Raw genomic sequence first — 20,535 nt, 5'->3', positions numbered from 1 at the left:
TTCTATTTCTTTGTAGTTCCACTTTCATCTTTGTCCCATTTTGTATTCTTAAAACTTTGATTGACTCCTTTTTGTTCTTTCTTTTTTAAGCCCAAAACATAGGGTAAATTATGTGATAAATTATTTTATTACTTATTATTTCCTTGGCAATTGTGCTTATTTTCTTTTTTCGTGTTAATATTTTTTGGGGTGTTTGCAAGCCAAACATTCTGGTCATGTCTGATTTTATTTTTAGTTTTGTTTTTGCTAAGCAATGTTGTTAAGTGACTTGCTCAGGGTCACACAGGTAGTAAGTGTCAAGTATCTGAGGCAGGATTTGAATTCAGGTCCTCCTGACTCCAGGGCCGGTGTTCTATCCACTGTGACACCTAGCTGCCCCTCTGATTTTATTTTTGCTCAAATGCTTCAAATACCTCTCTATGTGTACAATATTGATATTTTTTTCATTGATAATTTGGCTCAGGTATGCAGGCTATGTCATTTTGTGATGCAGCTTGGGCTTCTTTGCTTTTTGGAATATACTATTGTTCAGTCATTTTAGTTGTGTCTGACTATGACCCTATTTGTGGTTTTCTTGGCAAAGATCCTGGAGTGGTTTGCCATTTCCTTCTCTAGCTCATTTTATAGATGAGAAAACTGAGGCAAACAGGGTAAAGTGACTTGCCCAGGATCACACAGCTAGTAAGAGTCTGAGGCTAGATTTGAATTCAGGAAGATGAGTCTTCCTGACACCAGGCCTAACATTATATCTACTTCACCACCTAGCTGCTCCTGGGATTTCTCATAGTTGCCCAATAATCTTGTATTATTGGAATTTCCAGACCTTTATATTGAAAGATCTTGTTCCTGGCTCCTATCATAATTTGTTGTTTGCCATTGGAATTGTTAAAAATATTTAAAAATATCAGCTATGCGCTTTGGTGTTTGAGGTTTTTTTCCCCCCTTAGCTTTTGTTTGTTTATTTGAGGCAATCAGGGTTAAGTGACTTACCCAGGATCACACAGCTAATAAGTGTCTGAGGCCAAATTTAAACTCATGTCCTCTTGACTCCAAGGCCTAGCTGCTCCTTTCCCTTCTTTGGAATCCATTTATGGGTTCTTTCAATTGGTGCTTTGTTTTCTACATTCAAAATTTCTGGGCAGTCTTTTTATATCATTTCCTGCATTGTGGTGTTCAGTTTTGTTTTGTTTTTCATTTGTCACATTTTTCTGGGAGCAGTATGATCCTTATGTTATCTTTTCAAGGTCGACTGGTTTAGCTTGTGTAGAATTCATGTGTCCTTTTGTGATTTGCTTTTCTTCTAGATTTTCCTCCATTCCATTATTTTTGTATTCCAAATTTGTTCATCTCTAATTTCTTTAGAGATGCTTTCCATTGTGGATTCATTTTTTCTAATTTTCAAATGAAGTTTTAAAATTCTCTATTGATCACTGTGTTCTGACATATTCTTAATTTCTTCTTCTATAGTTTTTCTTTCTTTTTTATGCCATTTTAGCATTTTGTTATTGTTGTTGCTAAACCATGCTTTCTTGGGAGTCCACATTCTGCATTTCATCAGTCATTGATTCCCTTTTCTTTGTCTTGTGATCTTTGTTGAGAGTTTGTGTTCTCTTTGAATGTTCACTACTCATCCTTCCTTCTGGTTTAAGTATCTGTCAATTTGTCTGCTTGTATTGTGGGCTTTTATTAAGAGTTTTTCTCTTTGAACCTTTGGTCCTTCAGCCTTTTTTCATATTCTCCCATCATTTACTTTCTGGCTCCTCCTCCTTTGCTGGTGAATTGTTATTTCTTGTTTATCCTTCTTTCTTGAAGAGGACCAAGGGACTTGGCCTGGACTTGCAAGTGAATTGGATTTAAGTGAGGCAGAGCTGTGCAAAGTCATCAGCCTCACTCTTTCCTCCAGAGCCATCAGAGTCCAATGACAAGACGCAGGTCAAACTGGTAAATCTATCCTCAAGACTGGCCCACAAAGTTATCTCAGACTACATGAGTTGAGTTCACCAGCCTGTCCTTTCTCCAGTACCTTCCGGTGGGACAGAAATGTTTCAGTACTGTTTCGATCAGGCCCAGCGCCGTGGTACGTGTTGACCCCTGCCCCAATTCCTCCCTCAGAGCTCCCCCTTTTCTTCTCACAGTTTAGCAGAACTGCCATTTTTTGAAGTTTGAGGTGGGCACAGAGGGTTTTTAGTCAGTCTTTGTAGCCTTGGAAGACCCTAACTTATGGATGGGCCACAGCAAGATGGCAGCACCTCCTCTTGTGGTAGAGAAGAGTGAGTGTCTGCTGCTTGTTGTATCAGGAGCCAGATGGCAGCTTGATGTGCTAGCATAGTGTCTGCATCAGGGGTGGCGGTCCCAGAGCTAAGCCCGCCCTTCTAGGAACATAGAACTTCATGGGGAAGGGGTGTTGAGTGAAAACTATAAGGATTTTACTTTGTTGGAGTTCTTGTTTCTCTGTCCAGTGATAATTATTCCACATCTGGTGCATGATTCCTTTTTTAATTTTTTTTAAGGGTTAGAAAGTTAAAGAGGTCTGGGGAAAGCAATTAATATTGCCATCTTGTTGGTCACATGACCCATAAGGTTGGCTGTGTCATTTTAACAGCAGCTTCCAAAAGTGTAGTAATGTGAATATAGTTAATGTTCTGAAGTGACCGCCCAACTTCATCCTAACTGATCAGTTGGGTCTCCAGAGATTGGTTACTAGGTCCTCTAAGGGCTCTTGAATTACTTCCTGAGGAACTGTATTGAAGTTATGCTGACTCAGTGATCCATTGTTCCCATCCTGCTTGTTAATCACTGTTGGGAGAGCCTCTGTTGGGGGGAGTCGTCACCCAGTCTACAGTATTTGTATTATCTGCTATCTGTCTCATACTAGGTCACTCCTAACTATTAGCCTGCACATACAGGCAATTGGGGAGTAGCTGAGATGCAATGTTCCATCCCCATTTGCTGACATGGACCTATCCAAATTGTCTTTATGTCATTATGAAAGTTATCAATAAAAGCTGACTCCATCTTGAATCCCTTGCTGATCCCCAGTGATCAGCCTGTCAATGTATTTTAATAAACTCTTTTAATTCTTTTTTCCCTGAATTTTGTCTTGTCATTTAGGGCGAAAGCCTGAACAAAGAATTTTCCTTTTGACAGTTGGGAATATCTTTTTTTTTTTTAATGAACTTACTTATTTTTTGTTTTCAACATTCATTTCCATAAGATTTTGAGTTCCAAATTTTCTCCCCATCTCTTCCCTTCCCCCACCCCAAGATGGTGTGCAATTTGATATAGGCTCTACATATACATTCATATTGAACCTATTTTCATATTAGCATGTTGCAGAGAAAAATTAGAACCAATGGGAGAAACCATGAGAAAGAAGAAACAAACAAAAAAAGAGAGAGAGCAAATAATATGCTTTGATCTGCATTTAGACTCCACGGTTCTTTTTTCTGATGTGGACAGCATTTTCCAAAATGAGTCCTTTGAAGTTGTCTTGGGTCTTTGCATTGCTAAGAAGAGATGAGTCTATCAAAGTCAGTCATCGCACATTGTGGCTGTTACTGTGTACAATTTTCTCCTGGTTCTGCTCACTTCACTTAGCATCAGTTCACGTAAGTGTTTCCAGGTTTCTCTGAAGTCCGCTTGCTCATTATTTCTTATAGCACAATAGTTCACAACTTGTTCAGCCATTTCCCTACTGATGGGCATTGAGGATGTCTTTCTAATGCTATATATACCTCAAGAAGGCTCAACCGTGTGCTTCTTATCATGATTATCAGTTGAAAATCATGCCAGTCATCTAGTCAGCTTTTAGAAAGGAGTATTTACTAATTGTATAGTTGATACAAAACACTCCCCCAAAGTATATGGCTCACTCTTCTACAAGTATCTATAGAATCCAGGGGGAAATGAGCTCGGGCTTAGAGATCATATGTGGCAAAGAGGTAACTCATCTCCTGGTTGCTAGGAGTCCTTTTCTCCCATTTGTGGGGTGATGAAAAAGTTCACTTTTGGCATGATGTAGCTTCTTCACTGGGCTCTTTGCCAGGTGACGAATCTGTATCCAGTCTGACCTTGGCTCCCACTGCAGATGCTATTTGCTAGCTGCTGCTGTCCTGGCACAATGTTTAGGTGTGTATGGGAAGATGTGAATTTCAAAAGCATTTAGACTTCTGAAGCTTGCAAGGTCCTTCTCCTGCAGATATTCAATTAACTTGGGTTCTGAACTGGTCTTCTTTTCTATAGAAGACCCAGAGGACATGACTAGATTTCTTTTGCCACTCCAATTTATCCAAGAACTTTTTACTTTTAAAGTCTTTGATTTGATTGGTTAATTGAGACTTGTTTTCACTTCATTAAGGCATCTTATTTTAATGGGGTGGGGTGTCTTGATTGGTTTGCTCAATCTGTTTCACCCTCATACAAATAAACAACTAAAGAAATAAAATATCCAAATGTCAACTGCATTGTGCAACCAAATGGGAAAAGATATCTTTCTTCCCAGCCATATCTCCTGTCACTGGGTTGGATAGAAAACAGGAAGTAAGTAGTCAGAAAGGTAAATAGAAGACAGCTTTCCAATCTCCAGGGATGGCAGTGAAGAAAAGTGGTGTTCTTCACTTAGGTTAAGTATCTCATTGGCCATATGCCTGTTTTTTTTGTCTCGATCTGCTCTCAATTATTTGGCTTCAGTCCCTGTCTTGGCCTCATTCTCCACTGTCCTCTCCTTGTGTTCTTTGTGTGTCCACAGTTGGATGATCTAAATGGAGTATTGGAAGGCCCAATGTTGATGCTTCATCAGTCACACATGGCAGCCTCTGTTTCTATCTTGCTCCTCCATGTGGCTTTATTTGTGGAAATTACTTCAAGGGCAAAAACCATGGGAACTTGGAAAACTCTAGGTAGCAGATACTTCCACCCTACCAAGTCTCAATGGTAATGACTCAATAGGAGGGGCAATCTGTGTTGAGACAAGAGTATAATAATTACAACAACACCTACAATAACTTTTGTATAGCATGTTAAGGTTTGCAAAACACAGTATATAAAAACATTTTTAAAAGAATTTTACCTTCCTCCTCTAAGCTGAGGGAAGAGATAGGTTAATTATAGTTGTCCAACAGAGCTTATATATTGGATTTTGTTTAACTACATTGCTTTGTTGTATGGGAGGATTCCATTCGGGTGGGAAGGATTTTGGTAAAGGACAGCAATATCTTTTTTCTTTTTTCTTGTAAACAGTATTTTTTTCCAATTACATGTAAAGATAGTTTTCAACATTCATTTTTTCTTTTTTTTATTCATTTATTTTAATTTATCAACAATCACTTCCATAAGCTTTTGAATTTTAAATTTTTCTCCCCCTCCCACCCCACCTCCCTCTCTAAGTGCACAATCTGATATAGACTATACATATACATTCCTATTAAACATATTTTCACATTAGTGATGTTGTGAGGAAGAGTTAGAACCAATAGGAGGAACCACAAGAAAAAAAAATAGCAAATAGTATGCTTCAATCTGCATACAAACTCCATAGTTCTTTCTTGGGATCAACATTCATTTTTCATAAGATTTTTGAGTTCCAAAGTTTTCTCTCTCCCTCCCTTGCGTCCCCCCTCCCCAAGACAGCAAGCAATCTGATATAGGTTATACATGTTCAATCAGTTAAACATATTTCTACATTAGTCATGTTGTGAAAGAAGAATCAGAACAAAAGGGGAAAACCATGAGAAAGAGGAAAAAAAAACAAAAAAGGTGAAAATAGTATACTTCAATCTGCTTCAGACTCCATAGTTCTTTCTCTGGACATGGATAGCATTTTCCATCATGAGTGACAGTAGCACTTTTTAAAAGCATCAATGAAACATTTAACTTTTTTTCATTTTAGTTTTCAACTAACAAGCATGTCTTTCCTCTCTCTCCCATCTTTCCCCCAAGGCAGGGGGGTGGTGCTAAGGAATTCCAGGTGTCAGAGTTGTGACCCTTTGATACACAAATCAGAAGGCATTCTTGGTGGTAAGCAGTCCATAGTTCAAGGCTTGATAAGGCAATGTCTCCAAAAACAGGATATTCCTAGAGAGAGCCCCATAACTAAAATTAGGAGAGTCTCTAGAGATAAGCTTGTCTCCAAAAAACACAAAACAGGATATGTCCATAGTCTCATAATCTGCAGTCAAGAAAGTCTTTGAAGATAGGGATGTCTCTTGAAGGTCCATAAACCACCAAAGGCTCAGGGTCTGCCTCAAAACTGGTATGAGCTTAATTGGTTTCAAAGTTGCTGATTTTCTGCACATCCAGCTAGGTTTACTCTAGGTCCCTGCAAAGGATTGTTGATATGTCAAGCCAATACAGCTAATCCTCATGCAGTTTTTCTGGTTACCTGGATAATGAGGGATGGGAGTGAGGAGGAGTGGGCCTCAAGCAAATTAAGGTATCCATTTTCCCAATATTCTTAGTCAAACAAAACAAATTTCCACATTATCCTGAAATAGATGCCTCATTCTGCATCTTGACTCTTACATCTCTTCTTAACCAGGAGGTGGCTAGCATAATTCATTATCAGTTCTCTCTCACTATAGTAAGTTATTTGCATTCATCAGAATCTTTTAAAGTTGCTGTCTGTACAATTTTGTTATCGTAAATTGTTCCCCTCATTCTGCTCACTTTACTCTGCATCAGTTCATACAAATCTTTTCAGGTTTTTCTGAAACCATCCCTTTCCTCACATCTTATGGAGCAATAGTATTTCATTACAGTCACATATTTGCTTGGCTACTCCCTGGTTGATGGGCACCTCCTCCATTTCTAGTTCTTTGCACTTCAAAAAAACTTCTATAAATCTTTTTGTATGGGTAGATTTTCTTCTTTCTTCAATCTCTTTTGCAGGTTTTACAGAACATATCTTTTTATTAAGGGGATTTATTCTGTGAAGTTTGGATTCCGTCAAAGGGCCGCACTTGAGGACCTAGAGGGCCAGAGGTGGCCTTGAGTCTTCAGGTTCCCCACCCCTGCTTTATGGTATAGACTACTTGTGGTATTGCTGAATCAAAGGGTGTGCCCAGTTTAGTGACTTTTGGGGCATAGTTTTAAATTGTTTTCTTGAATGAGAAGACCAATTCACAGCTTTACCATTACTGTGCCAAACAGTTTTTTTTTTTAATCAGTCCTTGGACTTCCTCAAAGAAAACAGGTCAAGATCCCTCATTCACTGCTCTAAAATTCACATCTCTTGCTAAGTGTGAATAAAACACATGGCTTACTTCAGTCGATGGAGTATAGGAAACAGTTCAGCTTATTCAAACCTGAGGCTTTTGAAAACTCTCTGGGCACTAGGCCAACCCACCTTGATGGTACTTAAAAAAAATTTAAAATGGTACTTAAAAAAAACTTAAAATGGTATTTAAAAAAAAACAACCCACCACCTGATCTCTATGGGAAGCTGAAGAAGGTGGATAATTGAAATTTTGCTACCTAGACTAATAGCTCTAAAACTTTTGGTCTCAAGACCCTTTTATACTCTTAAAAATTATTGAGAACCCCAAAGAGCTTTTGTTTACGTGATTTATATCTATCATATTAAATATTTATGTTAAATATTTAGCATATTAAATTTATGTATTCAATTAATTATTAATTAAAATGATAAATTAAAATATAAAAATTATCGTATTAGATTACATATTTATCATAGTAAAAATTAAAACTGAAAAATTTTATAAATTTTGATTCATTAAAATAAGAATATAAATCCATTACATTTTAACTTAAGTAACATATTTCTATGAAAAATAATTCTATATTTTCCAAAACAAAAAAATGAATGAAAAGAATTACACTGTTTTGCATATTTTTGGCAAATCTATTCACTGTCTTCCTTAAAAGAAGAAAGCTAGAGGGCAGCTAGGTGGCACAGCAGATAGAGCATCAGTCCTAGGAGGACATGAGTTCAAATCGGGCCTCAGACACTTACTAGCTAGCTGTGTGACCCTGGGCAAGTCACTTAACCCCCCTTACCTCAAAAAAAAAAAAACCAACCTGCAAAAAAAGAAGAAAGCTAGATTCTTACGTTCATTTTGAATTCAATTTGTTGCCATTTGTGCTTTGGTTGACCTTGCACAGATATGTAGTTGGAAAAGGATGGAGTATTTTAATGGGCAAATAAATAGTTTGATCTTATGGATTCCTGAAAGGGTCTTGGGGACATGGGGTGAGAGGTGCCAGAAATGATACTTTGAGCACTTCTGTTCCAGAGGACTAGGCTGCAAAATGAGAAGACTGAAAACCTACTTCCTGATAATAATAATTTACAACAATAATAGCTAACATTTCTATAGCAAGTACTATGTGCCAGGCACAATGCTAAATGCTTTATGATTATTGTTTCATTTGATCCCCACAACCACCCTGGAAGGTAGGTGCTATTATATCCCCATTTTAGAGTTGAGAAAACTGAGGCAGACAGAGGTTAAATGACTTGCCCAGGGTCATACAGCTTTGTCTATGTCTACGGTCACATTTGAATTCAAGTCTTCCTGACTCCAGGCCTGGCTTGCTATCTACTCCACCACCTAGCTGCCTCCTGCTGTGGAGATGATGGACTCAAAGTGTAGACTGAGATAATTTTTTTTTGACATGGCAAAAAATTTGTTTTGCTTGACTATGTATGTTTGTGATAGGTTTTGCTTTTCTTGCTTTCTCAAAGGAGTGTTGGGGTGAGAGGGAAAAAATGTGGACCTAAAAAAAAATAGAATTAAAAAAAGAAAGTTTATTGAGCTTTCAGAAGATGAAGAAAAAAGGAACAATCAGAGAAGAAACTTTCTTCCACTCCTTCTGTCCCTCTCCCAAGTCCAGTGTGATGGAGGAAGGAGAGGACACAGAGAATAGCATAGGCATTCTCTAACTTACGATTTGATTTGTAAGTAGGTTCTTTGAAACTTGGAAAGCATTTTTCTTGTATAAATATTATAAAACAGTGCACAGTTCCCAAAAATCTGTTTTTAAAAAAAATATGTAACTAACTTTTGGCAGGGAGCTCCTCAGAAAACAACTTAGGAGCCAGCAGACACAGCTGTCTGTGAGCAGGGAAGCTCCCTTTCCTGGGCTCTCTCAGCTCTGAGGGGTTTCAGATTTAACTTTATAGCAAACTGCCCAGAGTTCTGGTTTTGACTCTCACCTTGAAGGGGGCTGGCAGATAGAGAAGCCCAACAAACAAGCAAGAGAAAAAGATGGAAAGGAGAAGGGAGAGGGAAGCAAAGAGAGGGGAAAAGAGACTGACCTAGTTGACAGATGAAGAAAGATAGTAATTAGGTGCCAGCTCAGTGTGAACCTGCAAACACTCAACTGCACCATCACAAGCTGAGCTGGTGATACCCAGCATACCCTCCCAGGGACTGAATCCAAAGAGCAGCCGGAGACTTTCAGGGATGCAGAAAGCTGTGGTGAGGCTGCCTTTTAGTTGGCTGGGTTATTCCCTTGCTTTACACGATCCCCAGTGGAGAACTGACTGGAGGGGGACCCCTCACTCCTCAGTCCCATTCCCTACTCACTTAAAACAACAGCCCAGGGCAGCTGGTAAGACTGCCATATCTGCACGCCATATGGCTTTAAATACTTTCTCAGTGCATGTGGGTGTACATAATGGTCGCTGAAGCGGTGCCAATTCTGCTCACTTGAATGCTAGCAATGACCGTGGGAACTGCGGGAGTCCGAAACCCAGGCAGGGCAGCAGATTTCGAGTTCTGGGTTTTGTGTCTAAGTTAACACCGCCAGAAAAAAGACTTCTGGCTGAGGATCCAAGCATTAAGAGGGACAATAGTTCATTTGAGAAAGAACCAGATACTTCTAGGACACATGGGCCCAGTAAAGGGGAGAGCAGTAACAGGATATTGGGAAAGAAACTGACATCTCTTGCCTTTGCCCAGAAAACCCCAGCTGGATTCAAACCGAGGCTGAAGAGAAGGGAAGGAGGGGGTGGGGGGGAATGGTTGAAATGGAAATCCATTTGAGCATGCTCAATGGGCCTCGGCTTAATGGATGAGTGACAGCTTAGGCGACTGAGCTCACTGGCACCGCCTGGTGGTTATATATAAAACTGGAAGTAACTCGATTCAACCCCTTCATGAGTCAGTCAAGCATTTAAGTGTTTATTATGAGGCCGCTAGGTGGTGCAATGGATAGAGCGCTGAACTTGGAGTCAGGCAGACCTGAGTTCAAATTTGACTTGACACTTACTAGCTGTGTGACCCTGGGCAAGTCACTTAACCTGTTTGCCTCACTTTCCTCATTTGTAAAATGAGCTGGAGAAGGAAATGGCAAATTACTCCAGGGTCTTTGTCAAGAAAACCCCAAATGGGGATATGATTGAAATGACTGAACAAAGAGCCCTAGGAATTAGGAGACCTGGGTTCTGACACTACCCAGCCTTGCCCGTCTGTTAAGCCTATACAGCAGCGGTCTGTTCTGCTTTACATCTTACTCTCACTTATGAAGGACTCACTCCAGGTATTAATGCAGAGTTATTTCAGGGGGCCAAGTAATATAACCAGGAGTCGAACAGGGCATGTTCAAAACTTCAGGTTCTCCTTCCTCCAGGCCTTTGAGGACGATGCCCCTGCCTGCTTCTGGTGACTCAGGACCCAAGGACATTTTCTTCTTCTTGGCAGGAAGAGCTGATCACTCAACGGACCTTTCAGAAAGGGTGATTCCACCCCAGCTCTCTTCCCTGGACTCTCTCCATGTGGCAAGGGGCTCTCCAGGAGAGGCCCTTTCCCTCCATCCCAGCAGAAATGGGCAACGGTAGAGAATGCAGCCATTAAAGCATGTACCTTGTCTGGGTGTCGGGTTACTGCTTCTACGTTTCTTTGCCCGATCACTTGACTGAACACTGATCTTGGGATAGATGTGTTCAGTCCCAGAGAAAACCGAATGGGTTCAAGAGATCTAGAGATCCTGGGATCCACTGGGTAGGGCTTTACTGGTGGCAGAGAAAGTTTCTGCATTAGAGAATATGACCACTGACAAGAAGAGAACCCCGAGCCCTGACCTGGCTACCTGGCTGCCTGGCAGACATGGACTTTGAGAGGACAGCACGGAGCCTCACAGTGAGAAACACAGCAATGCCTACTCAACAGTCAGACAAACTGGTTTAGGGTGCCGTGGTATTTAAGCTCACCCTCCCAGAAGAGTATAACAGCAGTTACTATTGACACTTGTTTAGTCAGCTTAAGTTTTTGACAATGTGTACTCATAAGAGCCTTTGGCATTAAGCATTTCTTGAGTAAAGGAAAAAAATATCTGTCCCATACCTGATTTACATTGTAATTGAGTACATTTTACTCTCCATCCAGCGTACTGGAGTGGGAATATATTGAGCTAAGTAGTGTGAGAAAGGGGAGCCGAAGGCCTCCTGTTATAGGCCAACCCTTCCCAGTCTCCTGGACTGCACGCAATGGATCCAGAGAATACAGGATACTTAGTGGAAAGGGAGTGGGAACAGCGCCCCAGGCCCTTGGTGCAACAGCAGTTTTCATTGGTAGAGTAAGAACATGGGGTTGCCAAGGGAACCATGTTCAGAACCACTGCAGCAAGGAGCAAGGGCGCCCCCACCCAAAAAGACAACATCCGGTGACTTAGGCAAGAAATGAATGGCTGGGAATGCTGTAAGGGGAGCTATTTTTAGCCGGAAGGGAAGCACCAGGACTTGTATGGCCTTGGTGTGTGTCTCTGCTCTGCATAGCCCTGCTAGTGTCCTGTCTGACCTTAGTGGCTGGCACGGGTGAAGGGGCCCAATGGCTCCCCTTGTCTCTTGTTCCTGCCTGGTGTTGCCCAAACCTGCATCCAGACATACCTACTATAATGTAGTATATATGGAAAGGCTGGGTAATGGAGTTAGGAATTCTGGCCACTTTCACCTCCTTGGCTCCAAGCAATACATTCTTTCTTTGGAAAAAAAAAAAAGAAAGAGTGCATAGTGCTCCAAATATGCAGAACTCCCAGTTACCTCTATTGGTGAAGCCAGGACTCTCTGGACACCAGGATAAGAGAGGTAAAGACAAACACCAAGACCGTACTTCCCTTTATTGTAGATACACATTGCTACTGATACACAGGTTGTCATAGGCATTTCCCTTGGGAAGCTGTGTGCGTGTGTGTGTGCCAGGTTGAGCAGCAGTCTCTGTCCTAGCGCTTGGGGCACATTTGTCCACAATAGGGTGGACTTTGACCAATCCCAGGACAGCCCAGTTTCCAGAGGCCCATTTTCTAGCTATTGAGAATGGCGTCTGTGTTTGATTTTGGGCAAGGGCAAGAGAAAGGTTCAGAATTATGCTATGGCAACAAGGATGAAAATAGCTGGTGGGAACTCAACCTTTCCAAAGCAAATACTCTGAGTGCCCAAAATGGATCGCTGTGGTCAGGACCCAGGGAGAGGGAGGTGGGGAGCTTACCTCTGGCTGCCCCTGCCCAGAATTGCAGCTGGAGAGAATGGAGACAGGTAGGATGGCAGAGAAATTTCCCCTCTCTTTTCCAGGTCCCTTATGTTCCTGAAGGGACATTTTAGGGCCATAATTCTCTCTCTCTCTTTCCTGCTCTAAGGGCAGGCTCACCAGACAGAGCTCAGCTCTGTCCCCTCCCTCTTCCTTCTTCCTAAGCACAGCATGGTGCTAGTTGTCTTGATTAAAATTCCAATGGGGAAGGCAAATAGTAACAGAAACAAAGATAAGAGCTGGTGGGAGTCAGGAACGTTGTTGGAGGGAGGGAAGAGGAAAAGTAGAAAGGAATCTGACAAGGAAAGTTTGGTCTCCCAGGGTCACTTCTGGCTTAGGCTGAAGACTCCCACAGTGATAAAGGATGAGGGTAGACAAGGTCACTTTGGAGAGTTAGATAAGGCTTGGACCATGTCTAATGGCCACATGTTGCATGATGCTAGCCACCTAATGTCCCAAGGGAGACTGTCAGTGGAGGTGGTGAGGGACAGAGGGAAGGTAAGGACAGGGGTATAGGTTGTATTAAATATAACATTGGCAATTTTCCTGGGGAATCACCAGGGAGTGCTCAGAGCATCCTCCTGGGAATGAAAGGAAGAGGGGAGTCCCTCTTTCCCAGCATCACCTCCTCTTTAGTACAGAGATGCATGACTTCTTGAGGGGCCCAATCTGCAGGTGTGCATCCACACTCTCCAGAAAGAAAGCTGGCTTGAGCCTGTGGGTGAACAGGTTGGGAAAGTGATTGTCCAGCCTGCTTTGGAAAGGGGATGAGGGGGAGGGAGGGGACCCACCTCGGCGGGGCTTAGAGGCCCGCAGCCTCTGCAAGAGGCTCACTTTCCCATCCTTCACAGCATAGAAAGCCAGGGCCCGGTCAGCATATTCCAGGCAGACCCCCACAGTGGGGCAGAAAGGGTGAGGAAGGGGGGCCTCGAGCCCGTAAAACCAGACAGAAAAGTTTCGGCCATTCCACTGCAGGCAGCTAGAGTAAGCATTTCGGCCTAGCCGGCCTCGATCGTAGGGCTCTCGGGGAGAGAAGTCCTCAGCCATGATGCCCACGCTGACCCATCCCTCAATGATCTCCACCTCCCAGTAGTATGTTCCTCGGTCCAGGCTGCCCTCTCCCAGCACCTGTTCACAGTGGGTGAAGCGCATGGGAGACTCGGGGTAGCTGATGGGGCACAGCACCCTCTTCACGCCCTTTGTCCCAAACAGCTGCAGGAACTTATCTGCTGTGTCACTGTCCAGGTCTACAATGAAGGCAACTGGCCCCCAGGGAAGAGAGAGAGACAGACAGAGATAAAGGCAGGGAGCCAGAATCAGGTTTTCCTCTTCCAATATAGCAGGGATTCAATCCCCCATTTCCACCCTTCAGACTCATGAGGATGATAGGTTATCTCCACCTAACTCTCTCAACACCTTAGAGGGGGCGGGGATCTACTCGAGACAAGCTGCCCTCTGAATCAGTAGCAGGACTAGGCTTGGGAACCTTGTCAGTAGGACTCCAGAGCCCCAGAACTACTCCTAACACTGTCCAAGCGATGCCACAGGTTTCTATGGGAGCTGGGGGATGTTTCTGTGATTGGCCCTGGGGAATGTGGAAGACCCACGAGTAATAAACGCCCCAGGGGTCTGGCGCCAGTCAAACACTCACACTTAAGAAAGTAGTCTCTTGACTCTTCGCACACCAGACCATTGGTGCTGTCGGGATCTTGAGATTCTGCATCAGCTACAGGAAAAAGAACGTGAAAGAACGTTTGGTCCAAGACAACACAGTAGATAGTGGGGAAGTGGCTTGTGCAGACACTCCCTCAAATGCTATTTTGGTCAACAATGACTAAACCACAAAGGAACCAAAATCCAGAGAAGTTCCGTTTCATGCTTAATGATTGACCAGCTGGCTGATCTGCTGGTTGACTGTTCTGTCTATCTGACACACAACCGAGAGTCAAGACCAGGATTATTAACTAAATACTCTTCCTAGACTGGGTTGGGTAGACCATTCCTTTTCTGAGCCATTTTTTTTTTTAGGCAATTGGGGTTAAGTGACTTGCCCAGGGTCACACAGTTAGTAAGTGTCAAGTGTTTGGTTTGAGGCCGGATTTGAACTCAGGTCCTTCTGACTTCAGGGCCGGTGCTCTATCCACTGTGCCACCCAGTTGCCCCTCCTGAGCCACTTCTTAAGGTATCTATTTGATATTTAGAGCAGAGGTTCCCAAATTTATTTGGTCTACCATCCCCTTTAAAAAAATTACCCAGGGCTCCCCTGGAAATCTACTAAAGAAATGGTTTTTTTTTTAATTTGTGTCATTTCAAAAAAATTTTGAAATGACACATTTTAAATTTAATAATTTATTGTAAATTTGTGAGTTCTTTTTCCTGCCTTGATATTTTGATGATGCAATATTGTGTCATGTAACCGATAGCATCATATCGTAAACAAGTCATTATACGCACATATTCCTGCCGATGCATGTTAGCCTGCCAACACTTGATTGATGCCTGTTGGCAGACTTCATTTTGTGTGTTTATTTGGAAAATAATGTAATTGCTACGACATTAATTCTGTTACACAACAGATGAAACATGGATGGACAAACGGTTTTTCAAAATTTTCTTCTCTTCTCTTCTTTCCTTATGTTTCTTTTATTCAACGCCCCCCCCCCCCCCCCCCCCCCCGGGCAACTGCACTCGAGGCTACTACTACCCACCTTGGATCATTCTAGCATCCCCCAGGGCAATATTGCCCACTTTGGGAACCTCTGAAGAGGGAAGCAGGAAAGAAGGAAAGAGAGCGAGATGGAGGAGTGTGTTGTTACAAGAAAGAAAGCAGAATAAAGAATACTGGATTTGGAGTGAGAGCACCTGAATTCAAATCCTGACTCTGCTGCTCTACCCCTGTGTGACCTTGGGTCAGTCACTTTCACTTCTCAGGACCTCAGTTTATTCATCTGTGAAATGAAAGGGTTGGACAGCTAGGTAGCATAGTAGGTACAGCGCTGGACTTGGAGTCAGGAAGATCACGTTCAAATTCTTCCTAGTTGTGTTTTTCCCTGGGCTTTCCTTCAGCTTCAGGTTTTCCTCTCTCTCCCTCATAGGGTTGTTGTGTGGATCCAATGGGATAACACATGTTTTTGTTTTTTGTTGTTGTTGTTTTTTTGGCTAGGCAATGGGGTTAAGTGACTTGCCCAGGGTCACACAGCTAGTAAGTGTCAAGTGTCTGAGGCCAGATTTGAACTCAGGTCCTCCTGACTCCAAGGCCAGTGCTCTCTCCACTGTGCCACCTAGCTGCCCCTAAATGGAATAACATATGTAAAACACTTTGCAAACCTTAAAGTGCTATATAAAGTGCTAGATGATGATGATGATTATCATCATTATTACATGATCTGTAATATATCTATAATCCTATATCCTATAATCATCCTATGACCTTAGCAGATGAAGTGTCCTTGTTGAGGCTATATAACCCCTGCTGGAGCCCAGTGGATGAAGTTTGGATTCGGTCAAAGGGCTGCACTTGAGGACCTAGAGGGCCACATGTGGCCTTGAGGCTGCAGGCTCCCCACCCCCGGGTTAGGACAATCCTTTCTTGCTACTGAAGAAGGAGTTCCATAGAGATTAAATTTCCTTTAAGTAGTTCCTGTTGCTACCCCAGCCAGTCCCTCCCTTGGGGGCCGATCCCCATTCTGTCATTAGCCAGGGATAAAATTCCAAGCATAGCCATGGCTCTGGCTCCACCCTGTACCAGGGAGAGTTTCCAGTCTCAGCGCCTGGGTGGGCACTAAAGACTGGAGGGGAGGGAGGCTGGAGAGGGAGAAGAGAGGAGGTGAGTCACCTGGGGCAAGGATGAGTAATGAGTCACCTTGGGCGAAAGACACTCACCTTCCAAACCCAGTTTCTGTGAATTGTCTGTATCCCTTTCCATCCCCCGTAGAAACTCCCACTGGTTAGCACAGGCCAAAGTCAGGAGGTCTCTAACAGCTTTCACAGCTTGGGACGACTTGGTAAAACTCAGTTCTTTTGGGGGGCCTGACCCAGAGCCACCCCCTTCCTCCAGTGCCAACTTTAATGCCAGAAGCTCCTATGCCAGGGTAGAATGCCAGTTACCGTGGTTAGGACATTGCTTACCACAACCCCTCCCTTGCCCAATCCTCCCACAACTAAGATGGATCAGTCTTTACCAAGAAACTGGGTGCAGCCCAAAATGCCAGGTCACTGGGTACAGTTCCAAGGGCATGTAGTTTTACAGCTTGCTTATTCCTGATTTTGCTATTCAGGTAGCCCAGATTCCTTCCTTGGTCTCTTACCCTTTCTACCCAGAATGGTAACAGTAAGTTAAAATTACTCCACAGTTCACTGTTCTTAGGATACCACTCCTTCCAGGCCCTGTTTCCTCTTCCCAGAACTTCCATCCTTTATTCCTGACCTGCCCCTCCTCACCTGGAGAAAACTAATGGAGTCGATGTCAGGGCCCTGACTCAGGTTCTGTCGGGCGGAGCTCAGCCGGGCTCTCTGCTCCTCCTGCTGCCGAAGCTCCCCCTGGGCCCGACTTAGCATGGCAGCCTCCCCTTCAGCAATGAAGCCCATCACTTCAGACTGGAAGCCCTGGAGGGCACCTATTGCCTCTATAAACAATTGGCTCACCTTTTCCCGCTCTGTCAGTGCGGCACTCTGCACAGGTTGGGGGGGGGAAGGGAAGGAGAAGAGGAAAGTTAATCTGTGGCTCCTCCTTCTCTAAACTAGAGCTGTCCTAGGGCAACTAGGTGGCACAGTGGATAGAGCACCAGCCTGGAGTCAGAATAGACTTGAGTTCAAATCCAGCCTCAGACACTAGCTGTGTGATCTTGGGCAAGTCACTTAACCCTTATTGCCTTAAAAAAAAATAGAACTGTCCCCAAAATACAATGAGTTCTACCATGAAGCAGTATCACCTTTGAAGATGATGAAACAGAGCCTAGATTGCCACTCAATGGGCTAGGACAGATGAAACATATATTTCTGGTAGGGGATTGGAATAGATCATTTCTTTTTTTTTTTGGTTAGGCAATGGGGTTAAGTGACTTGCCCAGGGTAACACAGCTAGTAAGTGTTATGTGTCTGAGGCTGAATTTGAACTCAGGTCCTCCTGAATCCAAGGCTGATGCTCTATCCACTGTGCCACCTAGCTGCCTGGAATAGATCATTTCTAATGTATCTTTCAACTCTATGAATCTGTGACTTTAAGATTATTTTTTGCCTTCCTACTATGCATAGACTTGAACCCATACTTCCACACTGAATAAAACAGTTAAGCAACATACATAGAAAGGCACCAATTTTGTAACTCTATCCTGGATCAGACCTAGGTGGGAGGGCATATACCTGGGGAAAATCTATGCTATTTGTACTTGGGAAGAGGGAAAGAGGGTTGCCTAGTTAGTGCCTTAGTACCACAGAGATCTGCCTAGTTCACTTGGCAAATCCCACCCAGGATACTGTCCATGTCAAATAAAGGAGAAAAGGTAACCCAAGCCCTACCTCCTTCTCTCCAGAATCTGAATGTCCCAAGGGACTTAGGCATCTTACCTTTATGAGGGCCACCGTACGTCTAGACTGTGCGATACTAGCACCCAGCTCATCCAAGCGGTCCTCTGCAGCACTCAGGACCTCGGGGCTCTCAGCCTGAGGGGCAGAGAATCCAAGTCAACTCACCGAGCTAACACAGACTTGGTCTTCCAGGGGTCCAGAGGTGAAGGTGTCTATGGCTAGCTGGGTGAGGTAATTCTAGAAGGAATTCTAGCAGTGCTTCTGCTTCAAAGAATATATATAGATATATTAAGTGTCTGAGGTCAAATTTTTGAACTCAGGTCCTCCTGACTCCAGGGCTGGTGCTCTATCCACTGTACCACCTAGCTGCCCTTCCAAAGAATATATTAATGAGTTAGAGGGAATCATTCATGTATTACAGCTAGAGGAGAACAACTAGGAGGGTCAAAACCATGCTGTATGAAGAAATAGAGGATATTTAGTCTGGAGAAGAGAAAACTTCGGAGTCTTCAAATATTTCCTGTATTTGAAGGAATGTCATGTGGACACAGAGAATTATAGATTTGTTTTGCAAGTACAAAATGTAAACTAATAGATGGGAGGTGGATTTAGGGTCATTATTTAAAAACAAAAACAACTTTCTAACAATCAGAGATATCCAGAAGAGGAAAGGGCTGCCCTACCTTAGTGAGACTAGAGGAGGATGGTGAATTTCTGTTTCTTATCAAGCCACACTAGATATCTATGGGAAAGTTGTCAAGGCAATCACATTTTGGTTACCCGTTGGGCTAAATGACCTTTGAGGTCTCTTCCAACTAATTCTCTGATATTCAAGCTCGGCCCAAAGCAGCAGCAAAAAGCATCCAGTTGTCAAGTCCCTCAGCTTCCTCTCAGCCTAATAGCTGCCGACCAGTCAGTGGTAGGTAAGGGGGCAAGTACGAGGCAAGAGACCCAGTCTCATTTAAACTCTATTTGAGGGTAGGAGGAGAAGGACGGTGGGGGGCAGCACCGGGCAAGTTGTCTTGAGGGAGAGGTTTACTATCCTACGGGGTTGGTATCCCCAACCAATTCTACAAACAGGGAATTCTAGGCAAAACCCTTGGGTAGCATGAGTCACTCCCTCCAGGCTGGAGGTGGTGGGCGCTCCAGGGAGGAGACGGAAAATCCCGAGGCCTGAGGCGCCAAGCCTGGGACTGAAGCCAAAGGAAACGGTCGGGATTGGAGGGGGTGGAGGGAGAGGAGAGTGCAGAGAGGCGCTCCGAGAGGGAAGAAGAGAATGGGCGGGGTTGTGCACATGCTCCCGCCAAGAACCCCAAGGACAGCTGGACAGAGGATCTGTGAGCTTGACATTGCCAGCTAGCCAGCCACATCCCATTTCCCCCAAGCCCGCTGCCCCTGAGAAGCAGGAGAAAGTCTGATCAATTCAGGCTCCAGGTTCTGGGACAGAAAGGACATCGGGAGCCTGGGCTGTGCAACGGTCCTCCAGACCAGTCTCTGGGAGTTGGGGTGGCTCAGAGATGTGCAGGGAGAAGAAAGCTGGAAGCAAGACCAAGCCTCCCTCCCAGCCTTTCCCACCAGGTTGTATGAGGGATCCAGGTGCTCAGGCCAGCCCTCTCCTACTCCTGGATCTCCTGCTCCCCTAACTTATCTCTTAGAGGTCTGCCAAGCTTCCGTTAGGAGCTTTTCCTGTGCCACCCGGCGAAAAAGCGCTAATGTACCCTCTGGAACTTCACTTTCTCCGCTCAGCGCTCTCAACCTGCTTCCTCCCAGAGAATTAAGCCCCGTACACTTTACCTCTTGGAGAGCCCTCTCTTGCTCCAGGGAAAGTAGCTCATGTCCTTGATGTTCCTGGGCCGCACAGGCGTCGCACACGCAAACTCGCTCAGTTCGGCAGTAGCGCTCCAGGGGCCGCAGGTGTCGGGCACACAGGCTTTCCTCGAGCCGGCGCAAGGGAGGTACGAGGCGGTGGCCGCGCAAGGCTGGGCTGCGCTCGTGGGGCCTCAGGTGGGCAGTGCAGAAAGAAGCCAGGCATGAGAGGCAGGAGCGAGCCGCAGGAAGTGCCGCGCCCTCGGGGCACGCGTCACAGCGCACTGGCTCCTCGCCCTCCGGCCACGGCTCTGGGGCGCAAGGCGCCGAGGGCTCCGACGCCGGGGCTTGATTTGGGGCGGGGGCAGAGGCTGGGGTCTGGCTGGGGCCAGACTGGCGCAGCTGCAGCAGTTCGCATAGCGTGTGATTCTTGCGCAGCTGCAGCCCGTCGGGGAAAGGCTCCTGGCACAGTGGACAGCGGGCAGTGGCACTGGATCCCCCGGGTCCCCCGGGTCCACGGTGCGGCCAGAGCGCTTCCAGGCAGGCAAGGCAGAAGTTGTGACCGCAGGGCAGCGTCACGGGCTCCCGAAGTGGCTCTAGGCAGATAGGACAGCTAAAGGGACCGCTCACGTCCATCGCTTCCGAGGGGCTCCGCCTGCACTGCTCCAGCCCAGGAGCGAGCAAAGCGCTGTAGCTCAGCAGCACCGCCCCTTTGAGCACT

At 44.6% G+C, this 20,535-nt stretch overlaps 1 protein-coding gene across 3 annotated transcripts; it reads right to left on the bottom strand.

Moving 5' to 3' along the window:
* Positions 1-3,623: 3,623 nt before the first annotated feature.
* On the bottom strand, positions 3,624-20,482 carry TRIM47 (tripartite motif containing 47). Of its 3 annotated transcripts, none has more exons than XM_027872989.1 (7): positions 19,803-20,482; positions 18,048-18,143; positions 16,923-17,153; positions 16,365-16,563; positions 14,134-14,208; positions 13,274-13,744; positions 3,624-4,957 (listed from the first exon to the last, which is right to left on the bottom strand). In XM_027872989.1, exons 1-7 carry the CDS (start codon positions 20,448-20,450, stop codon positions 4,941-4,943), a joined length of 1,737 nt encoding a protein of 578 aa, XP_027728790.1. In that variant the 5' UTR covers positions 20,451-20,482; the 3' UTR covers positions 3,624-4,940. The 3 variants fall into 3 exon arrangements, with proteins under 3 accessions (XP_027728790.1, XP_027728791.1, XP_027728789.1); XM_027872990.1 differs by lacking the exon at positions 3,624-4,957 and adding an exon at positions 5,860-6,316; XM_027872988.1 differs by lacking the exon at positions 3,624-4,957 and having other exon boundaries at positions 12,057-13,744.
* Positions 20,483-20,535: the final 53 nt, after the last annotated feature.

Source organism: Vombatus ursinus, unplaced genomic scaffold (assembly GCF_900497805.2).
Source record: "Vombatus ursinus unplaced genomic scaffold, bare-nosed wombat genome assembly UNPS02014801.1, whole genome shotgun sequence".
In the NCBI taxonomy this organism is placed as follows: Eukaryota; Metazoa; Chordata; class Mammalia; order Diprotodontia; family Vombatidae; genus Vombatus; species Vombatus ursinus.
The sequence above is the reverse complement of the archived record's forward strand: the minus strand, read 5'-3'. Positions and strand labels throughout refer to the sequence as shown.

What these genes read in the sequence shown, in the direction of transcription:
- TRIM47 (XM_027872988.1), bottom strand. Translation starts at nt 20,450, where the DNA reads ATGGACGTGAGCGGTCCCTTTAGCTGTCCTATCTGCCTAGAGCCACTT. An exon ending in ACTCCATTAGTTTTCTCCAG is followed by an intron (nt 16,564 to 16,922) that starts GTGAGGAGGGGC and finishes ACCCTGGCATAG; the next exon opens with GAGCTTCTGGCATTAAAGTT. An exon ending in AAGAGACTACTTTCTTAAGT is followed by an intron (nt 13,745 to 14,133) that starts GTGAGTGTTTGA and finishes CCTGGGGGCCAG; the next exon opens with TTGCCTTCATTGTAGACCTG.